The sequence below is a fragment of the Haemaphysalis longicornis genome, unplaced genomic scaffold, assembly GCF_048455015.1.
Source record: "Haemaphysalis longicornis isolate Haplotype H1 unplaced genomic scaffold, Haemaphysalis longicornis Haplotype H1 scaffold_7, whole genome shotgun sequence".
NCBI classification, from domain to species: domain Eukaryota; kingdom Metazoa; phylum Arthropoda; class Arachnida; order Ixodida; family Ixodidae; genus Haemaphysalis; species Haemaphysalis longicornis.
Genome location: NW_027526422.1, coordinates 46049385 through 46072550, shown reverse-complemented (window position 1 = coordinate 46072550; position 23166 = coordinate 46049385). Strand labels below are relative to the sequence as shown.

Below are 23166 nucleotides of genomic sequence, written 5' to 3'. Positions count from 1 at the left end.
GTGAAGCGGAAACTTAACGTAACCTTGATTTTTTAACCAATGAAACGGCGTAGTTCCTTCTCACTCGCCGAGATGACACTGATGACACTGAACGAACACTGTCAACAGTGAACACTATTGATGTTCATTGTTTGTTTTTTTACTTCAGCCAGTCTTTCGGGTTCCAGGGATTTGGACAGCGCTTTCAGGAATCCTCCCTGTTCTGTGCTTTCAGGGCTCGTGCAGGCTCGTGCCTGGTGCCAGCGCAGGTGCGCGGCGGTTGGCACCAACGATTTGGTGGTATCCGGATTCCGAAAGCGGCGAGACAGGCGCCAAGACCTTCGCGCATTCGCCGCCTGCGAAGGTCGCACTAATCTCCTTCTGGGTCTCCGGCTTCGCCACTGGACAGAATGGACAACGCGCTAGGAGTCGGAGATGTAAGCCTGATTTGACATATCCGCACCGCATTTGTTTTTCCGGCCGCCGATAAAGATGTCACGCGACGAGTTGCGCCTGCAGCGCGAGCCGCACGTGGGAACTGCTCTTTTGTTTTGACAGCGCGCGCATTTATCAGCGCACAGGATGCGCAGCTTTGAGGACGCCGAGTGCATCATGCGCACGGAAGGGGCACTTAAAAGCGCGCGTTGTACGCGTTTGGTTATTTTTATGCAGATATTTGATCACGCGCCGGCAACATCGCGAAGTGCGCGTAGGCCTATTGTCGCCTTGAGCTTCGGCTCCTGGGTACGCAAAATTGCGTAAGCATCTGAAATTAAGTAAAGGGTGCATCTCGCACTCTTTGTGCGCTTTTATAGCATATGCGACGTCCGTGCGTTGGTAGGTGTGTCGAGCAAAATTATTTTGCACTTGGCGCGCGCCGGCTCAGTGCAGGCGTGAACGGCATCTGTTTTGTCTTTTTTTGATCCTCCTTGATATCGCAGGAAATTTGCTAAGGGGTAATTAAACTGGTCAATTTGTAGTAGCAATCGAAGCCGCTATAGAAACAATTTCTCCGGAGATGGGGGCGCGACGGGATGAAGACAAAGACTTGGGTGTCAATTTTTAACCGTTTGAAGGGTATTTTGAAGGAATAAATTATCAAAAGAAGTTCTGTGTACGCGCGAAAAAATATCGGCATTCGTAGTCCATTTGGCGTATACTTATCTGTTACTAATGCTGCATGAGAAATAGCAGTAGAAGGCAACCACGTAATCAGCTTGCGTGGTGGTTAACACGAGTGACCGCTAACGTAGATGTTTTATCGTGCATACACAAACTTTTCCGGTCATTTCGGTTAACTAATTCTTTCGAAGTAATGAAATACGAGTATAAAGCAACTTTTCTAAGTATTCTCATAATTTACTCTTTCAAAGTATTGAACCATTTAAATGAAACGTTCTTAGCTTGGTCAGGTGGCGTAGCAGAGGACACACCAGATATCGGGTGAAAAAAAAGTAAAAGGAAACATTATTTTAATTTTTTTAAAGGTCTTTAATCGGCTGAGACATATTTTGTTCTGAGCAGTATTTCAATGTAAGCATAATGATTTCAATACCAAATCTCACAGGCACTCTTTATTGTCAGCGTGAGAACATTTGTGTTTTCATGTAAAAACAATCTTCATACTCTATAGCAGTGTGGACCTACCTGGTAGAATGCGAGAGGGCAGTTTGGTGCCCCACAGAAAGCAATTGTTCACCCTGGACAGGGCCCTAGAAAGCCCACATTAAAAAAAAAATATTCCCTTTTGTCATCACGTCGGCTTTTGGACAGAAGTATCCTGTTCCTCCCAAGCTATGTTTCTTATTGCGAATGCACATTTCCCCAGTACTGGCCCTCCTGGCCGCCGTCACAATGAACTAAATGTTCAGGACAAGAACGGCCCCCAAAAGACCTCGCTGTAAAACGTGTGCACAAAGTATCCTTGACACTCAATCCCTGCCTCAGCCATTCCTTGCACATGAAAGCCACAGAAGCAGGTGCGCATTCCCGAGTCTAATGTGCAGTGGTGAAACACCGTTTTCTTCACTTTTTTGGTTTTGTCTTTGTTACTCCCGCTCTGATAACCATGTGGTCGCAGCAGGGGCAAAATGCGTTTGCCCCATTCCTTCATAACTGTGCGTGCGTGCACGTATGAACTGACCGGGAACTGTCAAAAAAGCAGGGATAAAAAAATGCAGCACTAAAATGCAGTGGCTGCACCCCAATCAGCAAGGGGAGAATACACTTATTTGTTAATATTGCCCTGGGTGCCTGGAGATATAGGCATACTGACCAGGTGCGCATTTACAGGTCACTATTGGAAAAAGGTTAGTTGGTTTTGTAGCTTGGAGGACGGGAGATATGTCTCCTATTTTGGCTTGGCATGTGCTTCCCTTGGGTGGTCACCACCCCACGAGCAAGCGCCCCGACCTTTCTGTCAAGGGCAATGCTCATTGGGGAGGAGTCTGGCAGTGTTGCAGGAGTGTTGTGGTGGCCGTTCTGGTAGATGGGAAGGCAGCAGTGGGGTGCACTGCTTGTGCACATTTGTGCTGGCTCACTCTCCATACTAAGTGGAGTCCCCCACCACCGCCCTCCAAATAACCTGGGGTAAAACAAATGGGCTTGTGTTGAGAGAAGAAACAGATCTCATCATCACCATCGGCCTGTCTACGTTCACTGCAGAGCAAAGACCTCTCCCATAGATCTCCAATTATCCCGGTTCTGTGCTAACTGCGACCAATTTATCCCCGCAAACTTCTTCATCTCATCTGCCCGCCTGACTTTTTGCCGCCCCCTGCCACGCTTGCCTTCTCTAGGTATCCACTCTCTTACCCTTAATGACCAACGGTTATCTTGCCTTTGAATTACATGTCACGCCGCATGCATTTCTTCTTCTTAATTTCTACTAATATGTCCTTACCAAGCGTTTGTTCCCTGACCTACTCTGCTCTCTTCTTGTCCCTTAATGTTACACCTGTCATCTTCCGTTCCATTGCTCGCTGAGTCTTCCTCAATTTACGTTGAACCCTTTTAGTGAGCCTCCAAGTTTCTGCCCTGTAGGTGAGTACTGGTAAGATGCAGCTGTCATACACTTTCTTCTTCAGGGACAATGGCAGGCTGCCATTCATTATCTGAGAATGCCTCCCGAATGCACTCCACCCCATTCTTATCCTCCTTATTGCCTCTGCTTCATGGTTGGGATCCAGGCTCAGTACTTGGCCTGAGTAGTGAGATGTAATTGAGATCTAATGAGGCTTTACTGTTTCCTTGTGTGTGTGTGGGAATAAACTAGTGAAGTCCCTGGAGAAATGCAGAAAAATTAGCCCAGCTTTACTGGCTTAACGTCGTGAACGCCGATGTTACCAGCAAAGCTGCCTGGTGTTCCCTAAATCGCAAGGCTAGTACACCTGTCACATGGGCACTTTGGATCTGGATTGAAGCAAAACGCAATCGACTTTTCGAGCGCGCTCGATGCATTGCTGCTGCTGCACGGCACGTTTCAATCCCAATGAGTAGTAGTAGTAAAGTCCTTTATTTGGAAAGGGATGGCCGGTTGGCCCGAGGGGGAAATGGAAATAGCAGGGAGGGAGGAATAAACATTTCTTAAATCTTCAGGGGGCGTGTCTGCAGCTTGCAAAGGAGGAACTAATGGTCCAGTTTAAGGTACCGTGCTGGGTGTAGACCCCGGCTCACACTACTTGTGCCAGGCCACTCTCAAGGGAAAAAGTGCCTAGCGCGGCGAGGAATTGGGGGCTACGGTGTGGGGGATCATCTGGTGAAGAACCATAAGGGAGTGCACTTTCTAAAATATAGTGGCAGTCTGCGAATGCAACGCAGTGCCAGGTTATTTAATGTAGGTTTGCGGTAGAGGTTGTCGAACAGTGCGGGCAATGTGGAGGTGGTGACTTCTTGGGGTGAATCCATTTTGATAAGATGGGGGGCTGAGAGCAGCATGGCAAGATTTTTCTTTTTTTGTGTGTTTTTCGTAAACATTTCGGCTGGGTGTGCTTGACACAAGGTAACATCGTTGCGCGTGGTGAGCGAGGTCTAGTTGCAGGCGTAAGGAGCTAGGTGAGACAGCACCGATTGCACTCGCTAACTCTGGGTGGCGCCAAAAAATGTATTTCGTGGCCTGGTAACTTCGCGCGGTCGTAGGTTATACGTAACTATATAAAGTTTGTCGGACATTTATGTGAGTCCAGTTATTTGCTGTAATTTGTGGCACCAGTTGCGACCGCGTCTGTACCATTACTCAGCGGGGACGAGAGTATCATCACTTTTGTCCTATCGCACTTACAGCCTCAATCACGCGCCATACAAGCTTCATAGAGCTTCTCAAAGCCAGCAATATCAATTCCTGTTTGCACCAACTCAGTTTTGCCGTGTTCCAACTGCTCGCACCATCTACAGGAACCTTTTGTTAATTTTGAACTTGGAACACTGCCACGGAACACTTTTGGAACACTGCCACGGAACACTTGGAACAATTTTTTTCTTTTTCACGTGAAGCGGCAAATTTTTTTTTTTTGCTATCGCGAAAATGAAGCAGTCACGTATTTTTAATTAAAAGAAAACTGCAAATGCCTCTGATGTATTGATGTCTTGCCTTAAATATGCTCTTTTTTTTTTCTCAACAAAGCTGACAAGTATAAACATGGCCATCAGAATTAGTAGTTTAGGAATGCTTTGCCAATTTTAGTGTTTCATTCACGAATTCTACTTGGTGCACGCGTGCGTGGTGCCTGCTCTCCCCCTCGCTAGGCTGTGCCCTTTCCACATCTCTGCACTGGCGTAACCACAAATCATCCCATGAAAGCATCATCAACCAAGAGCAGCTCCGCTGTTGAAAATTTGCCATGGCTAAGGGCCTTACGAGCTTGCCATAAAGCATCTGCATAACCTGAACCTAAGATTTGCGGACATTTTTTTCTTTCCTCGTTGTTACAGGGAATGGGTGACCTCGAGTGCAGCCCACTACTGCCATCATTGAGCCCCGATTCGCAGGCAGCAATCGACAAAGTCTGCAATTCTGGTTCCTACAAGAACGTCTGGCAACTAGTGAACAACAGTTTGTAAGTGTCCGTTGTTTGTCTCTCGTACTGAGGTTCGTTTGTACTATTTGAGTTCGGTGATGGTACCTTGTTGTAAGTAAAGCCCACTTATATCGGAACACGGATATATCGAATTATTGCTTATATCGAACCCTTGTATAATTCTGATAAAAATTACATGCATTTTAAACTTTTTATATCGAACGCGATTTTGCTCACAATGGATATATCGAACTCTCCCGTGCCGGATTTTTTGCTCTCCTTAGGCATGCGGCAGGCTTTCCCGCAATACATCGGCACGCCGCAGTGGCGCGGGTGTCGCTTGCGACTTCCGTGTGAGCTCGAGCGCGTCCAAACCGGCCGTGACAGGGTGGACCAGCTACAGAGTTACTTATATCCAGAGTTACTTATATCCAGTAACTCTGGACCAGCTACACGAATGCATGCCGTTGGCGCCGAAAGTGCCACATAGGGCGCTGCGGGCTTCGGTGTCACCGATCTTCAAGTCCGCTCCACTCGCTGCCCGCTTTTGCCTGGTTCGCTGGGTTCGCCGTTATTCGCTTGTATCCATGCTTGTCTCCGCTCTGTCGAAGACGCCGAGGGCTCCGTACCGCTTCCGAGCACGAGCGAAGCCATCGCTGCCGTGGCCCTGCTATGGCGATACTGCAGTGCCATTGAGGGCAGCGGTCTTGTGCTTGTTGATTGTTTAGATACCGTTGGACAAGCAGTCACCAGCAACGCGTTGCGCTCCAAGAAGCAGGCGGCTACACTCGCGCAGTTCTTCCGCCCCAATAAATGATTGTTTTCTTTCCGGGAAAGTGTCGTATCAGCGTTAGCTCGTGACTCCGTCGGCAGGATTGCTCTCATGTAAGTTTTTTTTTGCTTCACTTTCTATATAGAATTTTTTCTATGTCGAACTATTTTACAATCCTCGTGCTGTTCGATATAAGCGGGCTTTACTGTATGAGGCGACAAAGTTGCCCAGTAGCAGTAGTAGCCTTGTATCAATGTAGTGGTGGCCCTTGTACATGGTCGTCGTTTGATCACTCCATCATTTGGCTTTATCAGTGAGTCATTTGTGGCTCCTCAAATTCCTGTTCCCAACTTTACCTCGGTGTCACTTCCCAAAAAAGCCTGTTCAAATGGTCTTCTCTTGCGTCAATATGACTAAAAGCGAAAAAAAAAAAAAGTCGGTAATGGTATCTCTGCTCATTCTGAGAGCTTCGGGATGTGCTCTTTAACACCTCATAAATGTGGAAGGGAAGCATGGAAGAGAAACGCCAGCTTTCGTTATTTATTTATTAGCAAATAAGGTACGTTGACCATCAGAACAACAGCAGAGAAAGCTACGATAGGTGCGATCTTTCAGTTAACACAAAATGTTATTCAGCTGTTAATGGTACATTTTAATTAAATAAACCTTGCATTAAAATTGGCATGTTTGTTATACCCGTCCGTGCCACATGTACACGAAAAATGAGATTAAGTGCTTAATGCCGTAACTTTTAATGCCATTAATTCGCTGCTACACGCAAAAATCTAATGCCATTCGCTCTAATGTCATTTTGGTTTAAAGAGTTCCGCACAACTCATTTACCTTCACGAACACCTTAAATTTGCCTACCCTCGAATGCGATGAGCACCAAATGAAACCAACGAAACCCTCAGCACCAGAGTGTTGACGCGGAAACGTAGCTGAACTTCGAAATAATGCGAGTTTTTGTGCGCCCGTGGTGCCGAAGTTTTCAAGAAGACGAAGTTTACTAAAACAGCGGCAAAAAACAAAACACCGAGTCGCTCGTCGTGCTAAATTTTTCGGATTTGGCTACCACTGGCAGGCGATGGCAGCTGATGAAGCCACTTTTAGAAATGGCTCACACCATTTTTAAGAAAACACTGTTTCCCATAACGTTTTCTTTCACAAAAAAACATTTGTAACCGATGTAAGATGTTTTTCTCTACGTTAGAGACTTCTAAAATATGAGTGAATTTCTCTTTTTGGTCATGATCACCATCATGCCTAACACATTTAATGCCTTTGCGGTTTTGCATGTAGCACGGCCTGACCAGTTAATGTCATTTGGCATCTTAAGGCCTTCAGCACTTAATGCCATTTTTTGTGTATGTGTGGCACGGGTATTAGCGTGGAACGGTAATCTTGTGAATTATGTGAAGATCCGCATTGCCTTTGTGCCTTCTTCAAGGCAGCACACTCAATGGCAAGGTGCCCTGAATTCGAGGCACTGCAGAAGCTTCGAAATGCATGTCTGAATCAGCCAGTAAAGAAATAATCGCTACTGGGCATACTGGGGGCAGTACAAGCACAGCTGTATTAAACTGAAAATATTTTATTTGCTTTTATTATTAATGTACAGTTTGCAAGTTACTAAGTTATGCCTGTCTTCTGTGGGCAATATGCATCTAGATGTGCACGTAGTGCAGCGTTACGTTGTCTGTTCCACAGACGTCTTTTTTCTCCGCCTTCTTGCAGAACCGCTGACCAGGGACTCATCCAGATTGACAACTACAGCATCAACCCTGCGAACCTAGATGTGCAGGATGGCCTCATGGTGAGTAGGTTGGTCGATCGACTAGCCTTTCGCATCATCATTTGAGCCCCTCCCCCCCCTTTTCTCGGTATTTGGGCAGGCAACACTGGTTCGTGTGCCAGCATGGGCAGGTTAGGGTGGCACATTTGGGATGCTGGCTCTTGTAGCCCATGTGTAACTTCGCCACTTCAGATCTGAGCTCTTGTTCTTACCAGCGTAGTGCCAGTTTTTTAATTAACATTGGCCCAGTGTTCAGCCGGTGTCCATTTTGCCAAAGCGAGCACCCTCTCTGCAGGAGGCCAACTCCCAGGAGGTGGTGACGTTTTCCCGGCCAGAAGAGCTGCTTGGCTTCATGGATGGTGGGCAGCAGCAGCAGCAGCTGCTGCCGCAGCCAGAGCCGCCAAGGCTGCCGATCCCGGAGCCCGAGGTCTTCTCAGCCCTGCCAGCAACGTAGGCCCTTGCCCCTTTTTCCTGCCCAATTGTGTCACTGTATGTGAGCAGGAGGGACCCTGCTTGCATTGTCTCTGTGTGGGATTTTTGAAAATTACTATTATTGTTGTTTATTGCTTGAGAGGTGCACTGGCAGGATTCTCAGAGCTAAGCCACAAATTCCGGCTGCTCTGTTGGCAGTGTAGCCAAGTTTCCTGGCAGCATCTGTGGGACAAATAGAAAAGACAGCGCAGCAGAGTTGAGGACAAGGGCAAGACTAGACTCACAGGAGCGCTGACCTCGTCTCGTCTCAGTGCTCGTGTGTGCCTAGTCTTGCCATTGTCCTCGTCTCTGCTGGGCTGTTTTTTCTTTTTATCATATCAAACAACTCGCCCAAATAACTGCTTTAGTATGTGTGTGAGGAAGAAGAGCGGGGAATGGTTTAGTGGCATGCACATTGCACTGCACCAGGGAGGGCAAATGCGTAAGGTCATAACTAGTGCTGGCTGGGACGTGGTCCATGCTGCACTAATGTGTGCCGCAGTTCACGCCAGATAAGAAGTCGGTAAGAGCATTGCACCTGTCACAAGGGACCGAAAATAATGTCGTGGACAAGCTCGTGCAGCATAGCCTAACTGCTTGCACGCGCAATCCACGCAGGAGTGCGTACGAGGGCAACTACGGCTTCGACGTCACCTGCCCCACACGGCCCAAGTCCGCCAAGGGTGTCGACTGGACGGTGAGCGAGCACCCTGTCTTCCTCGCCAGAGGTGGTGGGCCGGGTGGAGTGAATGTGGGCCACCCCTGTGCTACCTGTCTTGCAGTATGCCGAGCCCCGCCGCAAGCTGTACACCACCATGGGCACCGCCTGCCCGTTCCACGTGCGGGTGGGCAAGAGGCCGCCCTCGGGCACCGTGGTGCGTGCCATGGCCGTGTACGCGGAGCCGAACGATGCCATGCACGTGGTCAGGCGCTGCCTCGTCCACGCCGCCCAGCAGGGTGAGTGTGCGCTGGCCTGGCTAGCCCTGTTCGTAGCCTTCTCGTGAACATGGTGTTGCAAAGTGGTGCTTTGCCCCACTTTGCAACACATGTTCATACATATCCGTAGAAGCCAATTAGTTCATATCTCACAGCAATGGAGTGTTTTCAGACAGCGATCCTGCCATAACGAAATTCTCTGCAAGTTCAATCAGCATGTCTCTGCAAGCTCAATCAGCATGTTGTTTACCCATTTGAGGCAGACAGTGTCCGAAAAGTGCTCTAATGCATTTTCTGCAGACTCAAATTGCGTAAAGTTCTGCCACAGTGCGTTTGCGTGGTTGCCGCCATATTTGTTTACAAACGCAGCAGGCAGCCGTGGAGACAGCCTCACAGTGGCACCACCAGGGGGCGACACAACTTATCCTCTGTGGCTCTGAATTGGCAGGTCAGGGACATCATGGATGGTCAGGGTGGGGACTCATGGTACGGCTTGGGCTAGGCTATCCGGCTAGCACTGAACAGTATGCGTGTGTTCTTAGTGCGGGGGGGTGATGGGCAAGTTTGCTTTCGGTAAGATGTCTCCGCCAGCCCAAAAGCGGAAGTTTTTATCGCTTCGAGCACTGGAACAACGAGGTGCCACTGTCTGGCAAAGCTCGTCAACAGAAGAAGCTGGACTTTGCTTGCATGCTCAGGCATGCTCGGTGCCACGGGCCAAGGAAAATAAAAAAATACAGAGAAGGCAAACCCACGAAATGTTTTAGATGCCGTTGTCGCGATTCAGTCGTTCTTAGGCAGGAAATAAGCACGACGACAACTAGCAGTAAATCACTTGCAGTGAGAGCTGAACTGCGAAGTTGCTGCAGGGTAAAGCTGTCACAGAGTAATATAGCCGACTTTCAGAAATAAATATTCGGTTTGTGGGCGATTTTCCTGTTTATGTTTTGGTTTTGTGGCAACGAAACTCTCACAAAGGCGAATTTCTTTGTGGCTTTCCTCGACTGTATCCCACTCCACATACCTTCCTGCTTCACAGTGTGCCTCTACAAGTGGTCCGGGAAAAACCTCTAGGTGTATTACTAAGTAGGGAACACAAAAAACCAAGATTGGTTGTGGTGTAGTGTATGTGCCGTCACTAATTTCAGTTTTTGTCAACTGCGGTGGCAATGTTGCGGAACAGTACAGAAACATGGAGCGGGTAAATGTGGGGGCCTAATTTGTTAAGTAGCATGGAATAACTGGTTGTTTTCAGCTGTAGCAGCCCTTTTCCTTGTATTAGAATTCGGCCACCAAGTGTTGCACAGTAGCGTGCCACGGTTGTGCTCTCTCCTCCTGCAGGCCAAGGGTTGGCACCACTGGCCCACTTCATCCACTCTGACAGCACACACGCAGAGTACCACGAAGACCCGGCGACCGGACGTCACAGCCTCACTATGCTGTACGAGGCACCTCAAGGTGCGTATTGTGCGCTCACTTGCACATGGCTTGCGGCTCAGCTGGGGGTCATGTTCCCAACCTTAGGGAGGACTTTTGGCAACTGTTTACTAAATTACGTTCCATTTTCTTGAGAAAATGAAAAGGGCTTCCGAAATTTTCGCCACCTTATGTCTGTGTCCACTTCTTTTTTGTTCTCCCTCCCTTTCTGGGCACTTTTATTACAACTAGCATCACTAAATATTTAGGTTACAGAGAATCGGCACTCTTTTCTCCCATCGTTCCGCGCCACCGCTATTATCATTGTCCAGTTCGCATCACGTGACATTTGTTTACACTGCGACGGTCCATGCGCGCTGCCATTTGTTGTTCATGCGTTTTAGTCGGTCAACTGTGGTAGACTTTGCTCGTCCTTCCTGCTTTGCGGACTGCAAGTGACTGGCGTCATTCTGAATGCGAATCAAAGATAACGCATGTAGCAGCATTTCAGCAGCAGAAGTGTCTCCGAAAATGCCGTTTTGCTGCATCGTCGGCAGCGTTGTTATTTAACGGCCCGGTCTAAGTTAGCGGCGAGGCCGTAGATGTGGCAATCTTGCAACACTGATAAACACCAAAATGGCTGCTGTTACTGACTTGCATGCCTCAGTGGCGGTACTCTGATACCTTATCTAGTGACACCAACAACAACGATCTACGAATGACGCCAGCATGGTCTTTGATGTATTCTAAGCCGTGGGGTGGTAGCTCCCACAAAAGTGTGTGCTGCATTGTCGAGCTGTATTCTAGTGTAGTCCCCGCTTATTGTCCTTCAACGGAGGATGAAAATTCATTCTACCTCTCTGTTGCAGTTATCATTTTGTGCATTCAGCATGGGGACTTTTATGACTTGTGCAGGGTCAAACTGCATTGTAGGGCCAAGTGCTGGTAACGCTGCCCAAGTGAGGGGGCAGAGAAAGTGTTCAATTCTTTGACTTCAGTTGGGGTACGAGCCAGTTAGGCGCTAGACATGGAGCAGAGCTCTGACAGCCCTTGTGTGTGTTCCCCCAGCCGGGCAGTCGTACACGCAGTACCTGCTGCGCTTCACATGCCTGAGCTCCTGCCAGACCGGCATCAACAGGCGCGCTGTCAAGATCATCTGGACCCTGGAGCACGGGTGAGTGTTGCCGAGGGTGACAGGCTGTCTGGATTCCTACTCCGCTCATTTTGTTCCCAGTGGCAGCGTCCTGGGCAGGCAGTCCATCAGCCTCAAGGTGTGCGCCTGCCCCGGGAGGGACCGCCGCAATGAGGAGAAGGCAGCTGCCAGGGAGCTGGGACAGGGCATCCTGGAGCCGGCCACCAACCACACCGTCCCCTCCTTGACCCGCAAGAGAGGCAAGTGGAGCGGTCAGCCGTCTTTGCTGTGGGCATCGTCAGTGGGGCCTCGAATCGCTCAGTGGAGAGGATTTGAGAAGGGGTGAAGGGGAAAGGTGTGGTCCATCAGGATGGAGGATGAAGGTGACGAGTGCGGGTCTCCTCCGCTTCGCGTCGCATGTGACCAGTGGAACCAAACCATTCGCGGTACTGCCAAGGCCTGAGCGGACCCAGAGAATCTGGTTATTTATTGGCCAGGGAGATTCTGATAAAAGGGGCTCGTCTAAATTGTCTGTGCAGCTGTTGCCAGTGTATCACTATTGATGTGGCTCCTCGATGGGTATCTTTGCAATATTATATGTGGTGCAGGAGTGTAGTTCTTTAGTACACTGCACTGGGCATGGCTTATAATAACTTGATCCTTTAAGGAACATCTGCGAGGCAGAATTTGGCGAGTCCTGTTGGGATTATTGAAGTACCGCAAAGAGGGCCTTGTGTAGAGCTTGGCCGAGGCACAATTCTGTGCTACATCCATCTCTGGAAGTCTCTATCTATGCTATAGAGCAGGTTTTGAGCCACAGCTGGGCTTGTACATAACGATTGTTATCTAGAAGTGGTTTGGTGGTTAACCTTCTGCCACTCAAATTATTCACGCCGTGCTGTCACGCAGCCAGTTATAATGTGCGCTCAGTTTCCCCAGTAGGAGAAAAAAACTTTCTAGCATGTGTAATGGGCGCATAGTGTGTTTCTGCTCAGGGTAAGGAATTTCAAGCATTGTTACTTTCCAGATGGCATCTGGCGGTGTGTAGCGTGCCATTTGCAATGTGCTTGCATGTGCACGTGGGTTTAGAATGAAAATTTGGATGCTGCAAATTCAAGGCCGTCTCTTTGTGGGTTTCCCTCCAATGGGGCAGCTGCTGTCGAAATGGTTTCCTCCAACTCTATTTGGGCAGCCTGGGTTGTAGTTCAGTTTCTTCTTTTTTTCCTTTTCCAGGGCTGATGACCACAGCCATCACGGGTGGTCCTGTCAAATTGAGGAAGGTGGAAAAAGAAAAGGAGTACACTCTCACAGTGAGTCTGCATTGCTCGCTTCATTCAAGGGCCTACTGCAGTGGAAAAACAAACTGCTTGCTTGCCTAATGAGTGGACCCGTCGCCAGCTAGGGTTGTCAGAAAAACTTTTTATTCATCTTTTTTTATTTTATTTTTTTATTACGTTAAAATCACACACCGCTGTAATAGTCATCTGCTTGGATGATCTCGCAGATTTTGCCAGTGTGCTTCCTCTGCACATTCTGTGATCTGCCTCGATTTGCCCGACTGGAACGGCCTGCATCCTTGTTCCAGTTATATGAACTGGACGAATTATTCTCCCACTTCCTAGACCTCGTGATGACGTAGGACTTGTCTATAAAACTCAGAATAGCATACTTGTCAACAAAGCAGTTGCGGGGAGGCAGTTGTGGTGTTCTCCTTGGTCCCTTTATCCCTAGTGCCGACAAAGATATGAAGGTGGGTTGGGCACCACTGCTGAAGCGTTTCTTGCCCAATATTAGCTGAAACGTTGAAGATTTGGCTGGACAAGCAACTGCCTCAACGAGTGACCGTAGGGAGAGGGCTGTAGCGAGGGAGGAGTTGCTGTTGTGTGACCCTTGCTTGCCTGTGGCATCCATTGCAGTGCCCCGACCGCGAGACGTACAACATGCTCAAGTTCATCCGGGACGCCACCATGTGCTACAGCCTCACAAAGCCACATGTTCGGAAGTGAGTTGCTTGCTGCTCAAATTGCTCCCACTTTCCTGCGGTAGAAGTAGAAGCTGGGTGAGTTGGGGGAGTTTGTCTCGATTGCATTGGGCAACAGAAGTGGATGGAAACGGGAAAAAGGCATGACACCGGGCCCGACGCGTAACTGGCACCTTTATTACCCAGCACACTGAATGTATACGTTCAGTGAGCTTTGTAATAAAGCTGCTTCTTCCTTTTCTTTTTACCTCTATGCTTTTTTTTTTAATGTATACATTAAAAGAAGAAATCTCAAACACAAAGTGGGCATTGAATCATGCATATTTTCATGATTATCGTTGTGTAAAGAAGCTGGTCTATGGGGCACCCCTGGGCACCTGTGTGGTTACCTGTCGGGCATGCTGGTCCGATACTGGTACACTAGGAAAAAGCATTACAGCATTCAGCAATGCCTGCATGAGCAGCCAACCCTCACTCTCGCTGCAGCAGGAGCTCAATTACAACTAGTACAAATTTGGGACCTTATATAGTTCCCATCTTTTTTCACACACGCACACTTGTTTGCGAGATGCCGGCCCCACCTAAGGGCCACTTGGGGCAATCGAGCATTCGAGGTGTTAATATGCCAGATGAACGAACATTCCTTGCGCAAGTTATGGGGCGCCAGCCACTGCTAAGCCTGGTATTTTTTTTGGTAGTTTTGTGTCATTGTTCATGCCTGTGTGGGATAGCCAAGTGTGGTGGCAGTCGGCCTGAGAGGGCAGTTGATTGGCGCCTGCAATGTAGCACATGGCGGCCTGGATAGAGTGAGGGCATGGGTGGGTGGGCGTGATGACTCTAGTAGCAGAATGCGGTGCTCCACTGAATGCAGGACCTACCAGGACATCCAGTGTTCGCCTGCTGAAGCCTTGGCCGACAGGCTGGACGCAGCCGCTTCCCGCCCAGGCTGGTGAGTGGCCCTCAAGACAGGTGTGGTTCACAAGGTCAGGGCAGGGCAGCACGGAAGATCAATGCGGAGCTCGGAGGCCTCTGTGCCCCTTGTAATGCTCGCGTTGTGAAATGGCTGTGATTGCTATGACATACCTGCCATGTTTCCCGAATTTTCCGGGAGGCTCCCGAATTTTTATGGTTTTGTACAATTCTACGACTGAAACAAAAATCTCCCGAAAACGCACCCGTCTTTGGCCAAATCTTTTTCCTAGTGTGGCCACAATGTGAGGAAGGTATACCTGACAATACAATGCGACACCAATTGGCATCGTTATCAGTGAAGTGCTTAAAAAGCGTAGTCGGCCATGTGTAGATGGTGAACCTGTTCGACCCATTGTTAGTTTACTGTTTATAGAAACGCAGCGCCGCCGCCGCCGCTTTCATTTACACACGAGCACGGCCGTTCTGGACGGCGGTTCTGAAGATTTAGCAAGTCTCCAGTGGTGTAGCTTGTTGTTAGCTTAGACGAAACAACAAAACAGTTCAGTTCCTGCTGTTTTGTATTGCACTTGCAATACTATTTCCAGGACTTTCTGATAAGGGCGGTGTCAGCCACATCGAACATTTGAGTGGTCTAGCTTCTTGGTAGTTTGTACGAACAAACAGTTCATTTCCTGCTACATGTTAATTAAGCAAATAAAAAAATGTGTGTAAAGTTACCCATTCTGTTGTATCTACTACCCCCCCCCCCCCCAGTAAGATCTCATTAATTCAGTAAGATCTCCCTAATGCTATCCCGGCAAACCTGGCAGGTGTGCTATGACATCTGGGCTAGCTGTTTTTCGTGCGCGACAAAAGGATTTTTAAGCAGAACAATGTATTTGGTTTGATAATCGGCATTCTTTCTCAATTTTGAGAGCTATTAATTGGTAATTCCTGAACACCCCTACTAAAAGGTGTGTTCAGGATGTTTCTCTAAGCTGCTAAAGTTCCCTCCTATTTTGAGAGGTAAACATGACGTCACTATGGAAAGTAAGGGATCACAGAATGGCATGCATGGCTAAACATTCTTTTTAAGACAGCATTCCAGTCCAACTATCTGAGTTTTGGTTGACCACAACATTACACGTGAATTTGGACTTGCTTTGTAACCGCCGATTCACGAACAATGGGTATGGTAAACACTGTTTTTATTTTTGCACTTTTATCTGCAATAGTTTGCCTTACACACACGAATAAATTCCTATTTTACAAGAAACATGAACGGTTCATCTTTACAACCATGTATTGTAATATACGTACTATCTAGACTTTTAGTCTTACACAGGCACACTGTGTCATTTGGTGAGTTTTTTTTTATTGAATTCCGTAATTTCTTGGGCTTGTTGTATATTAATCATCAGCATCATGTCCAAGCTTTCTGTATGGATGAGGAACAAGCTTTATTGAGCAAATATTGTACCTGTGGGTAAATTACCTCAGTCCAGGTACTCCTGGACTGAAGTACATTTCTTCCTTCACACCTTCTTTGTGTGCACACACCTTCTTTGTGTGCACATAATTATTTCATAAACCTTATTATTATTTTTTCTTATCTTTTGGAAAGTTCTCTGGCTCATTAATATTAATGCATAGACCTACGTTCTTGCCAGCATCTGAGAACCTAGATTATCTGCAAAATGTTTTCTCCAAATAAATGTCAGGTAAAGAGTTCCCTTCCTAAAAGTGGTATTATGATCCTAGCACCAGAAAAAGAACTGCGAATGGGATGGGCTGCGAGGTCATAAACACACAACAGTGACTGTAGCAGACTGCGTTATTCTCGTGTTATTGCACGTTCATATTGTTTTTGTGGCAGTGAACTAATTAGGTAGTGCGTAAATACACGCTTGTCACTTCACATATTTAATACAATCGATACCAGGTAAACCTGCCAGCAATGTTCTACTATAAAAGAAGCCCGAGCGGAACATCAGAGGGGCCTTGTAGACAAAATGCGAGTTTTATTCCCTCAAAACACTGCTTTGTCCCAATAGCAGTGATGGCGATTTTCATGCGAACATTAAATAATGAATCTTGAGACAAAGGAAACCAGATGAAGTACTGGCATTTATCTAGTCACTTCATCACCCTGCCCTTATGACATCGCAGGGGCTTGTTTGTGTGACTGGTGGCTGCTGACCGAAGCCATTGCAAAAAAAAAAAGAGAGAGAGAAACTGCGATTGTAGTGGCACCTTCAGTTCTGTTTGACCATATGGCTTGAATGCTAACATGCATTCCTTAGTACGTCACTCTTGCTGTCATATGGTGTGATATTTGAAAGATTTTCCAATATTGATCTTTTCTCAGTAAAGAACTTCTTTTGGGGATGAAATGGAGTGTAGTAAGCTTCCAAATGTTTCAAATTACACAATTTCAAATTGTATTTTGTTTTCATTGCTGCTCCTTCAAGCACCGTGCCAAATGTGGGAGAGCGGGTTGCATTTTGGGTTGCAGCTGTAATAGTGTGGTCAGCAACTGCCTAGAATTGTAGTATCAGGTACAAAGCAGAGTGTAATGGAAACTTCTGTGAACTTTCCTTCTAAGTGCGGGGCACCTTTCAAGTGTGATCAGTGTAATGTAAAAGGATGGCATTTGTGGCAGGAGATGCTGTTCTTTTTTACACGCACAAAAATGAGAAGCTTTAAAAAAAGTATTTCTTAATCCTCGCAGCTCAACTAGCCCCTGCACGGAAGCAGCTTCCCAGCTGGCTGGCATGAAAGTTGAGAATGGGATTGATGTCACCTCAGGACCTGGCAGCCTTCAGTGGTGGGTACAGTTGAAACACACTTGGCCTGCATGTACTCTTCACACTGTATTATAGGTCGACCCTCAATACGGGGGGATCCTTCCCTTGAGGTGAAAAAAAAAGCTTTAAAAAAGATGTTCTTCAGAGGAGCTCGCCAGCGACGCCAATTTATTTGTTTACAGTCCTCATCCGTCATTGCCACTTGGATGTGCTCAAGTGAAAAGTGAAAAAAAAAACTTTAAAAGAAAAAACATTCCACGAAGATGCTCACCAGAGGCGTCAGTTTATTTATTTACACTCCTCGTCCGTCATTTGCATTCGGATGTTCTCAAGTTGCTCATCACAACTGTCAGGACTCTCTTCAAGGGGTAGCCAGGGATCGGTTTGGGCTGCTTACATTGGTGTTTCAAGCTTCTAAATGACGAGCTGTGTGTCTGATTAGAAACTGAGAACGAGTAGGCGTGTGGGGTACTTGAAATGGGAAAAAGCATCTGGTACATGCCAGTGTGGTGGCTCCGCCGACAGTGAAGCTGGGGCCCTGTGCCCATCTTTCCTCCGTGCTTATGGTGTTGTCCCCCAAGGGGAGTGTTGGTTGACCGGTGCGCCTCTTGTCTTCTTCCCCAAGCTGGCTGGAGAGCATCGGCCTGCACAGCTGCTTCCCCATCCTGCTGGAAAGAAGCATCCGTGACATCAGCAGCCTCAAGCAGATGACCTTCAGGGTGAGTCCGTGCCTTGGCCCCTGAGGCAGCGGCCTGCTGGAGAGGTGCGCCACTCACACACAGTAGAACTTGGTATTCGGAATATAAGGGGCATTATTGAGGCTGTCGTACACGCGTAAAGCACTCAGATTGTTTCCGGCCATGCCATGCTTACTTTGGTCTTCGTAGGTGAACGAAGTGGTACAGACTCGTCTCTCTTCTCTTACCCATTCTTCATGTTTGTAAAGCGTCACTTGCAATGAACCCGTGACCAACTTGCCCAGCTAGCTGTCAGTTTTTAGGGGTGAAGCTCCTTAGAGGCTGGGGCTGCTGGCGTCTCCTGTCTTCGTCGTCTTATGTTGTCACGGTACTAAAACACCGGGAAACTCGTTTGCGCTTCGTGCTAGGACGTAACACGTATTACAAAACACCAAGACACTCATTTACGCCTCGCGCCAGAGAGCTTCGTGCTTCAAAGACAAGACTTTTACAGCAAAGTGGTATACCCCTACCCCCCAACGGTTTCATTTCCGTTGGCAAAAACGCCAAGGCGCCAAGAATACACTTACACACTGCATGCTCTGCCCCTCCCCAGGTTCCACGTTAGTGGAGATGGCCCAGTATTTTTCTTCCTGGACCTTAGTGCAGCAGGATTTTCACTTTGTTCCCTCACTTAAGAGACAAATTTCCTGCCCTTGTAAAGTAAAAATGTGTGCTAGTTGGCATTTGTACATTCTGTGGTGTGCATCAGTGATATCCCAAAAGTTTTGCTTATTTTATCTTGTCTTTTTTTAGTGGTATCTATGCATAGTGTACCGTTCTATGCAGCACAGCTTGCATGGGGAAATGTGTTCCAAAGGGCCGAGCTGACTCCCCGCTTTCCCCCTTGCCAGGCGCTGAAGCGGTTGCGGCTAAGGGACGACCAGGAGGCCACCTTAATCGGGGCCATGCGCACACTCGACTATGACGATGAGGACGAAGAGCTATTTCCTAGTCAGGTGGGTGGTTGCTGTGGGTGGTGGGGTGGCCTTTTCCTGGCTCAGACATAAGCCGCTAAAATAAAGCTTACTCTCTCTCTCTCCCTCTCTTTCTCGTTGACCCAGGATTGGCCATCCCAAGGGAGCGGGCCCACCAGCAGCCAGCAGAGTTGCTCTAGTTCAACCGCCGTGCCGCTGCGCGTGACTCGGGTGCGAATTTTGCACCCCATCCGGGACCACGACTACTCTTAACTGACTCTGGTGCGAATTTCACGCCCCATCCTGGATCACGACTGCCCGTAACCGGTCGTACCCTCTACTGCTGCAGCTGCAGGTGTTGACAAGTCAGCCAGTGTCCGTTTCGATGACGATGAGCACGTTTGTGAAGACAGTGGTGAAAGGTCCCGATAGAACGAGTGTTGAGACTTCCAGAGTGGCTTTCAAAACAGTTTCAGGGAGTGTTGGCTGTATAGTTTTTATTGCGCACTTGTTACTTACACCTTGTTGAACAGACGTTTGCTGCTTCTCGGCATCTGCTAGGATGTTTAGACTGTTGAGCTTAAGAGGAGCTTTGTAAATATGTTCAGCGTCATGGAGGCCACTTGGGCGTGCATTTGCACTGTATATAGAAAGAATCTTTGTTCTTGTTAAAATGAAGAATATTTTGTGTAGGACCTATTACCAAAGTAAGCTGCATTTCTGAGGCGTCTTGTGTGTTTCGTTTTTATTGTTGACAGAAATGTGTGACCCAGACGCTTCATTTTGTTTGCCTATTGTTGACAGAAATGTGTGACCCAGACGCTTCATTTTGTTTGCTCTAGGCAGCAGCACGCATCTTTTTATGACACTTTTTTCGAGCTTATTGAGACTGCGAAACAGTGGGCTAACTGCTACACCCTAAACTTGGTGGCAGTTCTGACAGCCTGTGATAGCCCGCTCGGAGGTAAGGCAATTGGGTGCCAAAAGTGACATTGCTCACAGGGAATCCAAAGGGGAAAATTGGAAGCCTGTGAATGTTTAGACTCGGGTTGGATTCTGCTAAAGCAGCAAGATCTAAGATTATTTTGTAAAACATCTTTTCATTAATGGAGGAGATGCGGGAACGTTATGAATCAATCAAAGCAGTATTGTTGCGTTTACCTTTTTTCTCTGTTCTTTAAATATAAAGTACTACCTGCAAACCTGTTCGGTACAAAAGATTGTTTTGTGTTCAATAAAACGCACATTGAGCAGTTATGTGCTGTTTAGTGATGAAAAATTTTTCGTACTTTGATTTTGTCAGAAGAGTGAAGTGCAACAACTCCCGAAAGTTGCAACAACTTTGCAGGGAGAAAGGCAATGGGATAAGAAGTTGAAAACGGCTTTCAACGTGCAGCGGGCTGTTGGGTGGGGGGCACAAGATAGGCTGTACAGCACTTCAAAACTTGACATTCCATGCACATTTGAACAAAACCTGCCAAGCGTGGCACAATAGACCTGCAATATTGCGACCTGATATCACCGCTGCAACTGTTGCAGGCACATACCCATATGCCATGTTTGACTGCAAAGACAATTCCTCAAATATGCAGACTGTTGTTTCCTTTGTTGCTGCGTATTCAGGTAAATGATGTGACGATGTTTCCGTAGCCCTTCAGTTGTCTGGAGTGGTTGGGGAAACACATAACAGCTATGAAACAAGTTGTGATGTTAATTTTAAAATGCATTCCAGTGGGTTGTAAGAGCTGGGGTATGAAACCAAGCCCCAGTGAGTGCCATTGTTGTACTAATTAACTCCAAAGTATGCTGAATTTAGATACATATATGATCATAATTTAGTACCGTATCCACTTGATCACAATTATGATGGCACCCAGGCCATTTCACCCACTTTTTGTGGCCTCTTGCTGCCACTTTTTCACAGACTGAGAGCAAAAAATGTGGGTGTCATGTCTTCGAAATAATGACTGCAGTATCCTAAAGTGTTTGAAGGAACGTCTCTTGATCGCCTTCGACGCAGCTGATCATGCCGTTCGAGCAGTGTGAGCGCGCTTTCAATGAAGATGCCTGGGATAGATTTGTAACCCAGCAGTGGAGGCAGCACCTGCAAAAGAGAGAAGTTCTTTGTTGCTTGCAGCCGGTAAAATGCATCCCCTTACGTGCATTCGTGAGACATAAGTGAGTTCCGCTTCTCTTATTGGATTTGAGTACACCGAAGTAAATGGTAGCAGCGGCTTGTTGGCTTGAGGTTCATAGAGCAGCACATGTGGTTATCGCAAAAAGGAATTTGGAGGTCTAGAAAATGCCTAGTTGGTTATGGTTAAAGGCTGGAAGCAATCACTAAACATCCCTAAAGATGAGCTCTACCTTAGAGTGATGCTGTCTAATGCTGTCGCACACAATTGAAAATTTGTCTAGAAATAAAAGTTTTAAGAACATTCGAGCATAGTAAGCTTTCTACCAGAATCTTGGTACATTTAAAGCAGTTCCAGACACCCTGCCAATGCTAATGCCCATGTCATCTTGAAAAGCAGTGTGTTGTGTCTGTCAATACCATCCTTAGCACGTGATGAAATTCCACTGTGGGGCAAGGAATTAAACGGGTCCTTCATGTTCGCAGAGAAAGATTTTAAGCAAATATTCTCGTGGCTTTGCAAAAACTCAATAACTTTGTCAGAACTGTTAATGCTGAAGTGATCATCATTATATACAATTTCAGTTTTTCTTTCCAGCAGAGAATGCTTGGGCCACATATTGGCTAGTCTGATATGGTGAGGAGAGGGCTGCAGGGAAACGATTGACCTACACAGTGCCATAAATGAAAGGGCATAAACGAAAATATGTATATTATAGGGGTGTGTAAATATTCGAAGCTTTCGAGCATCGAATCCATTGTGTAAAAAAAAAAAAAAAGCCTTTCTGCCTTCCATGAGTGCATTCACAGCACAATTTGAAAACTTACATTATGCCGTGTTGAATTTAAAATGCCCAGCTAAGTACGTGGTAAAAATAGATGCCCTCCGCAATGATTGCTCTTCAAGCGCTCATGAACCGCTGCCGAAAATGCACCGGCTTCCGTCAGTAGCGCCAACAGGCTTACCTGGAATGTAATTTAAGAACTTGCTGCTGGGTGAGTTGGTGTGAACTTTGTGACATGGTTGAAGCGCTAAAAAATGGACGGACCCTAGAAAGATGATAGGACAGGCGCAATCTCAATAAACCATGTCTCAAAGTTTACCTGCAATGTACCATGCTGGCTGGAGTTGGGCAAGATCACGATGCTTTTGGTGGAGCACTTCTTATCTCCTTAGCATTTGGATAACTCCCGGAAAAGTTGCCACAACCGACTCTTTGCCACTTGCTTAGGCAGTGTTGTCTGCATTTCTTTTAGAGCGGAAGTTCTACTGCCCTACATCTTTCAAAGGTGTTGATTATGACGTGAGTGACCTTAAAGGGGTTGTAAAGACAAAGTACAACTTTAATTTGAAGAACCAGGCTTCAGTACCTCACTCAGCTCCATTTGAGCCGCAAAAGATGTTTTTAACAGAACAAATGCAAGTATTGAAAACCTTCAAAATTTTGCGCCACTGTGATGTGTTACGGGCAGGAGTGACGGCATGCGGGCCAGCACTAAACAATTTTCAGGGTGCTAACTGCCTGTTAGCATTCAAGTGATGCAATGAAACGGAACTACAGGCCCCATTACAATCATAGAGTTGTCCTTAGTAATGATATAGGTCAGAGGCCACCAATCATACAAACAAGATTCCGTAACGTCATAGAAAAGTTTTCGACAAGTGGCTAGGAAGCCGCCACTGCTTCACTTTTTTTTAATATCATTATTTGTTTAAAGTTTGTGATAAAAATTGGCATCATTATTATAGGGCAAAGCATTATTTCTAAGGACTAATTAAGCTTGTATTTTATCGTTGTGGTCTATTTAAGCCGCCGGCGCGCAAGCTCCACCTGTCTCATCACTTTGCTCGCTCAGAGCTTCACTGCTGTGGTGCCACGTGTCTAGGCCAGGGTGAACAGCTGCTTTGCCGACGCTTGGTCCCTCGCCATCGATGGCGCACCGGATGCGCTGTCCGTGCGTGCCCTTCAATTCAAGGGAGAGGCTGAATCCAAGCCAATCAGACGTCAGGCTGCGAAGTCTCAAGCAAAGGGAAACTTTTACGACACACTGTGCGTCTGCTTTCGACCGTGATAACTAGATTTGAAAATGTTAAACTGGAGCCATTCTTTGGTCTCTCGTACACGCAGTTCTAAGGTTGTTTTATTGCCGGGGAGCGCAGAAGC

General features: G+C 47.1%; 1 protein-coding gene across 2 annotated transcripts; it reads left to right on the top strand.

Moving 5' to 3' along the window:
• Positions 1–28: 28 nt before the first annotated feature.
• LOC144145478 (cellular tumor antigen p53-like) lies at positions 29–21310 on the top strand. 2 transcript variants are annotated; one of them, XM_077677112.1, is made up of 16 exons: positions 29–416; positions 4909–5033; positions 7477–7582; positions 7857–8011; positions 8651–8729; positions 8815–8989; positions 10307–10423; positions 11450–11555; positions 11616–11773; positions 12747–12823; positions 13430–13515; positions 14366–14443; positions 17138–17233; positions 17839–17932; positions 18805–18909; positions 19015–21310. In XM_077677112.1, the coding sequence occupies exons 1-16, from the start codon at positions 390–392 to the stop codon at positions 19138–19140; spliced, it is 1710 nt and encodes a 569-aa protein (XP_077533238.1). In that variant the 5' UTR covers positions 29–389; the 3' UTR covers positions 19141–21310. The 2 variants fall into 2 exon arrangements, with proteins under 2 accessions (XP_077533238.1, XP_077533239.1); XM_077677113.1 differs by having other exon boundaries at positions 34–416; positions 7504–7582.
• Positions 21311–23166: the final 1856 nt, after the last annotated feature.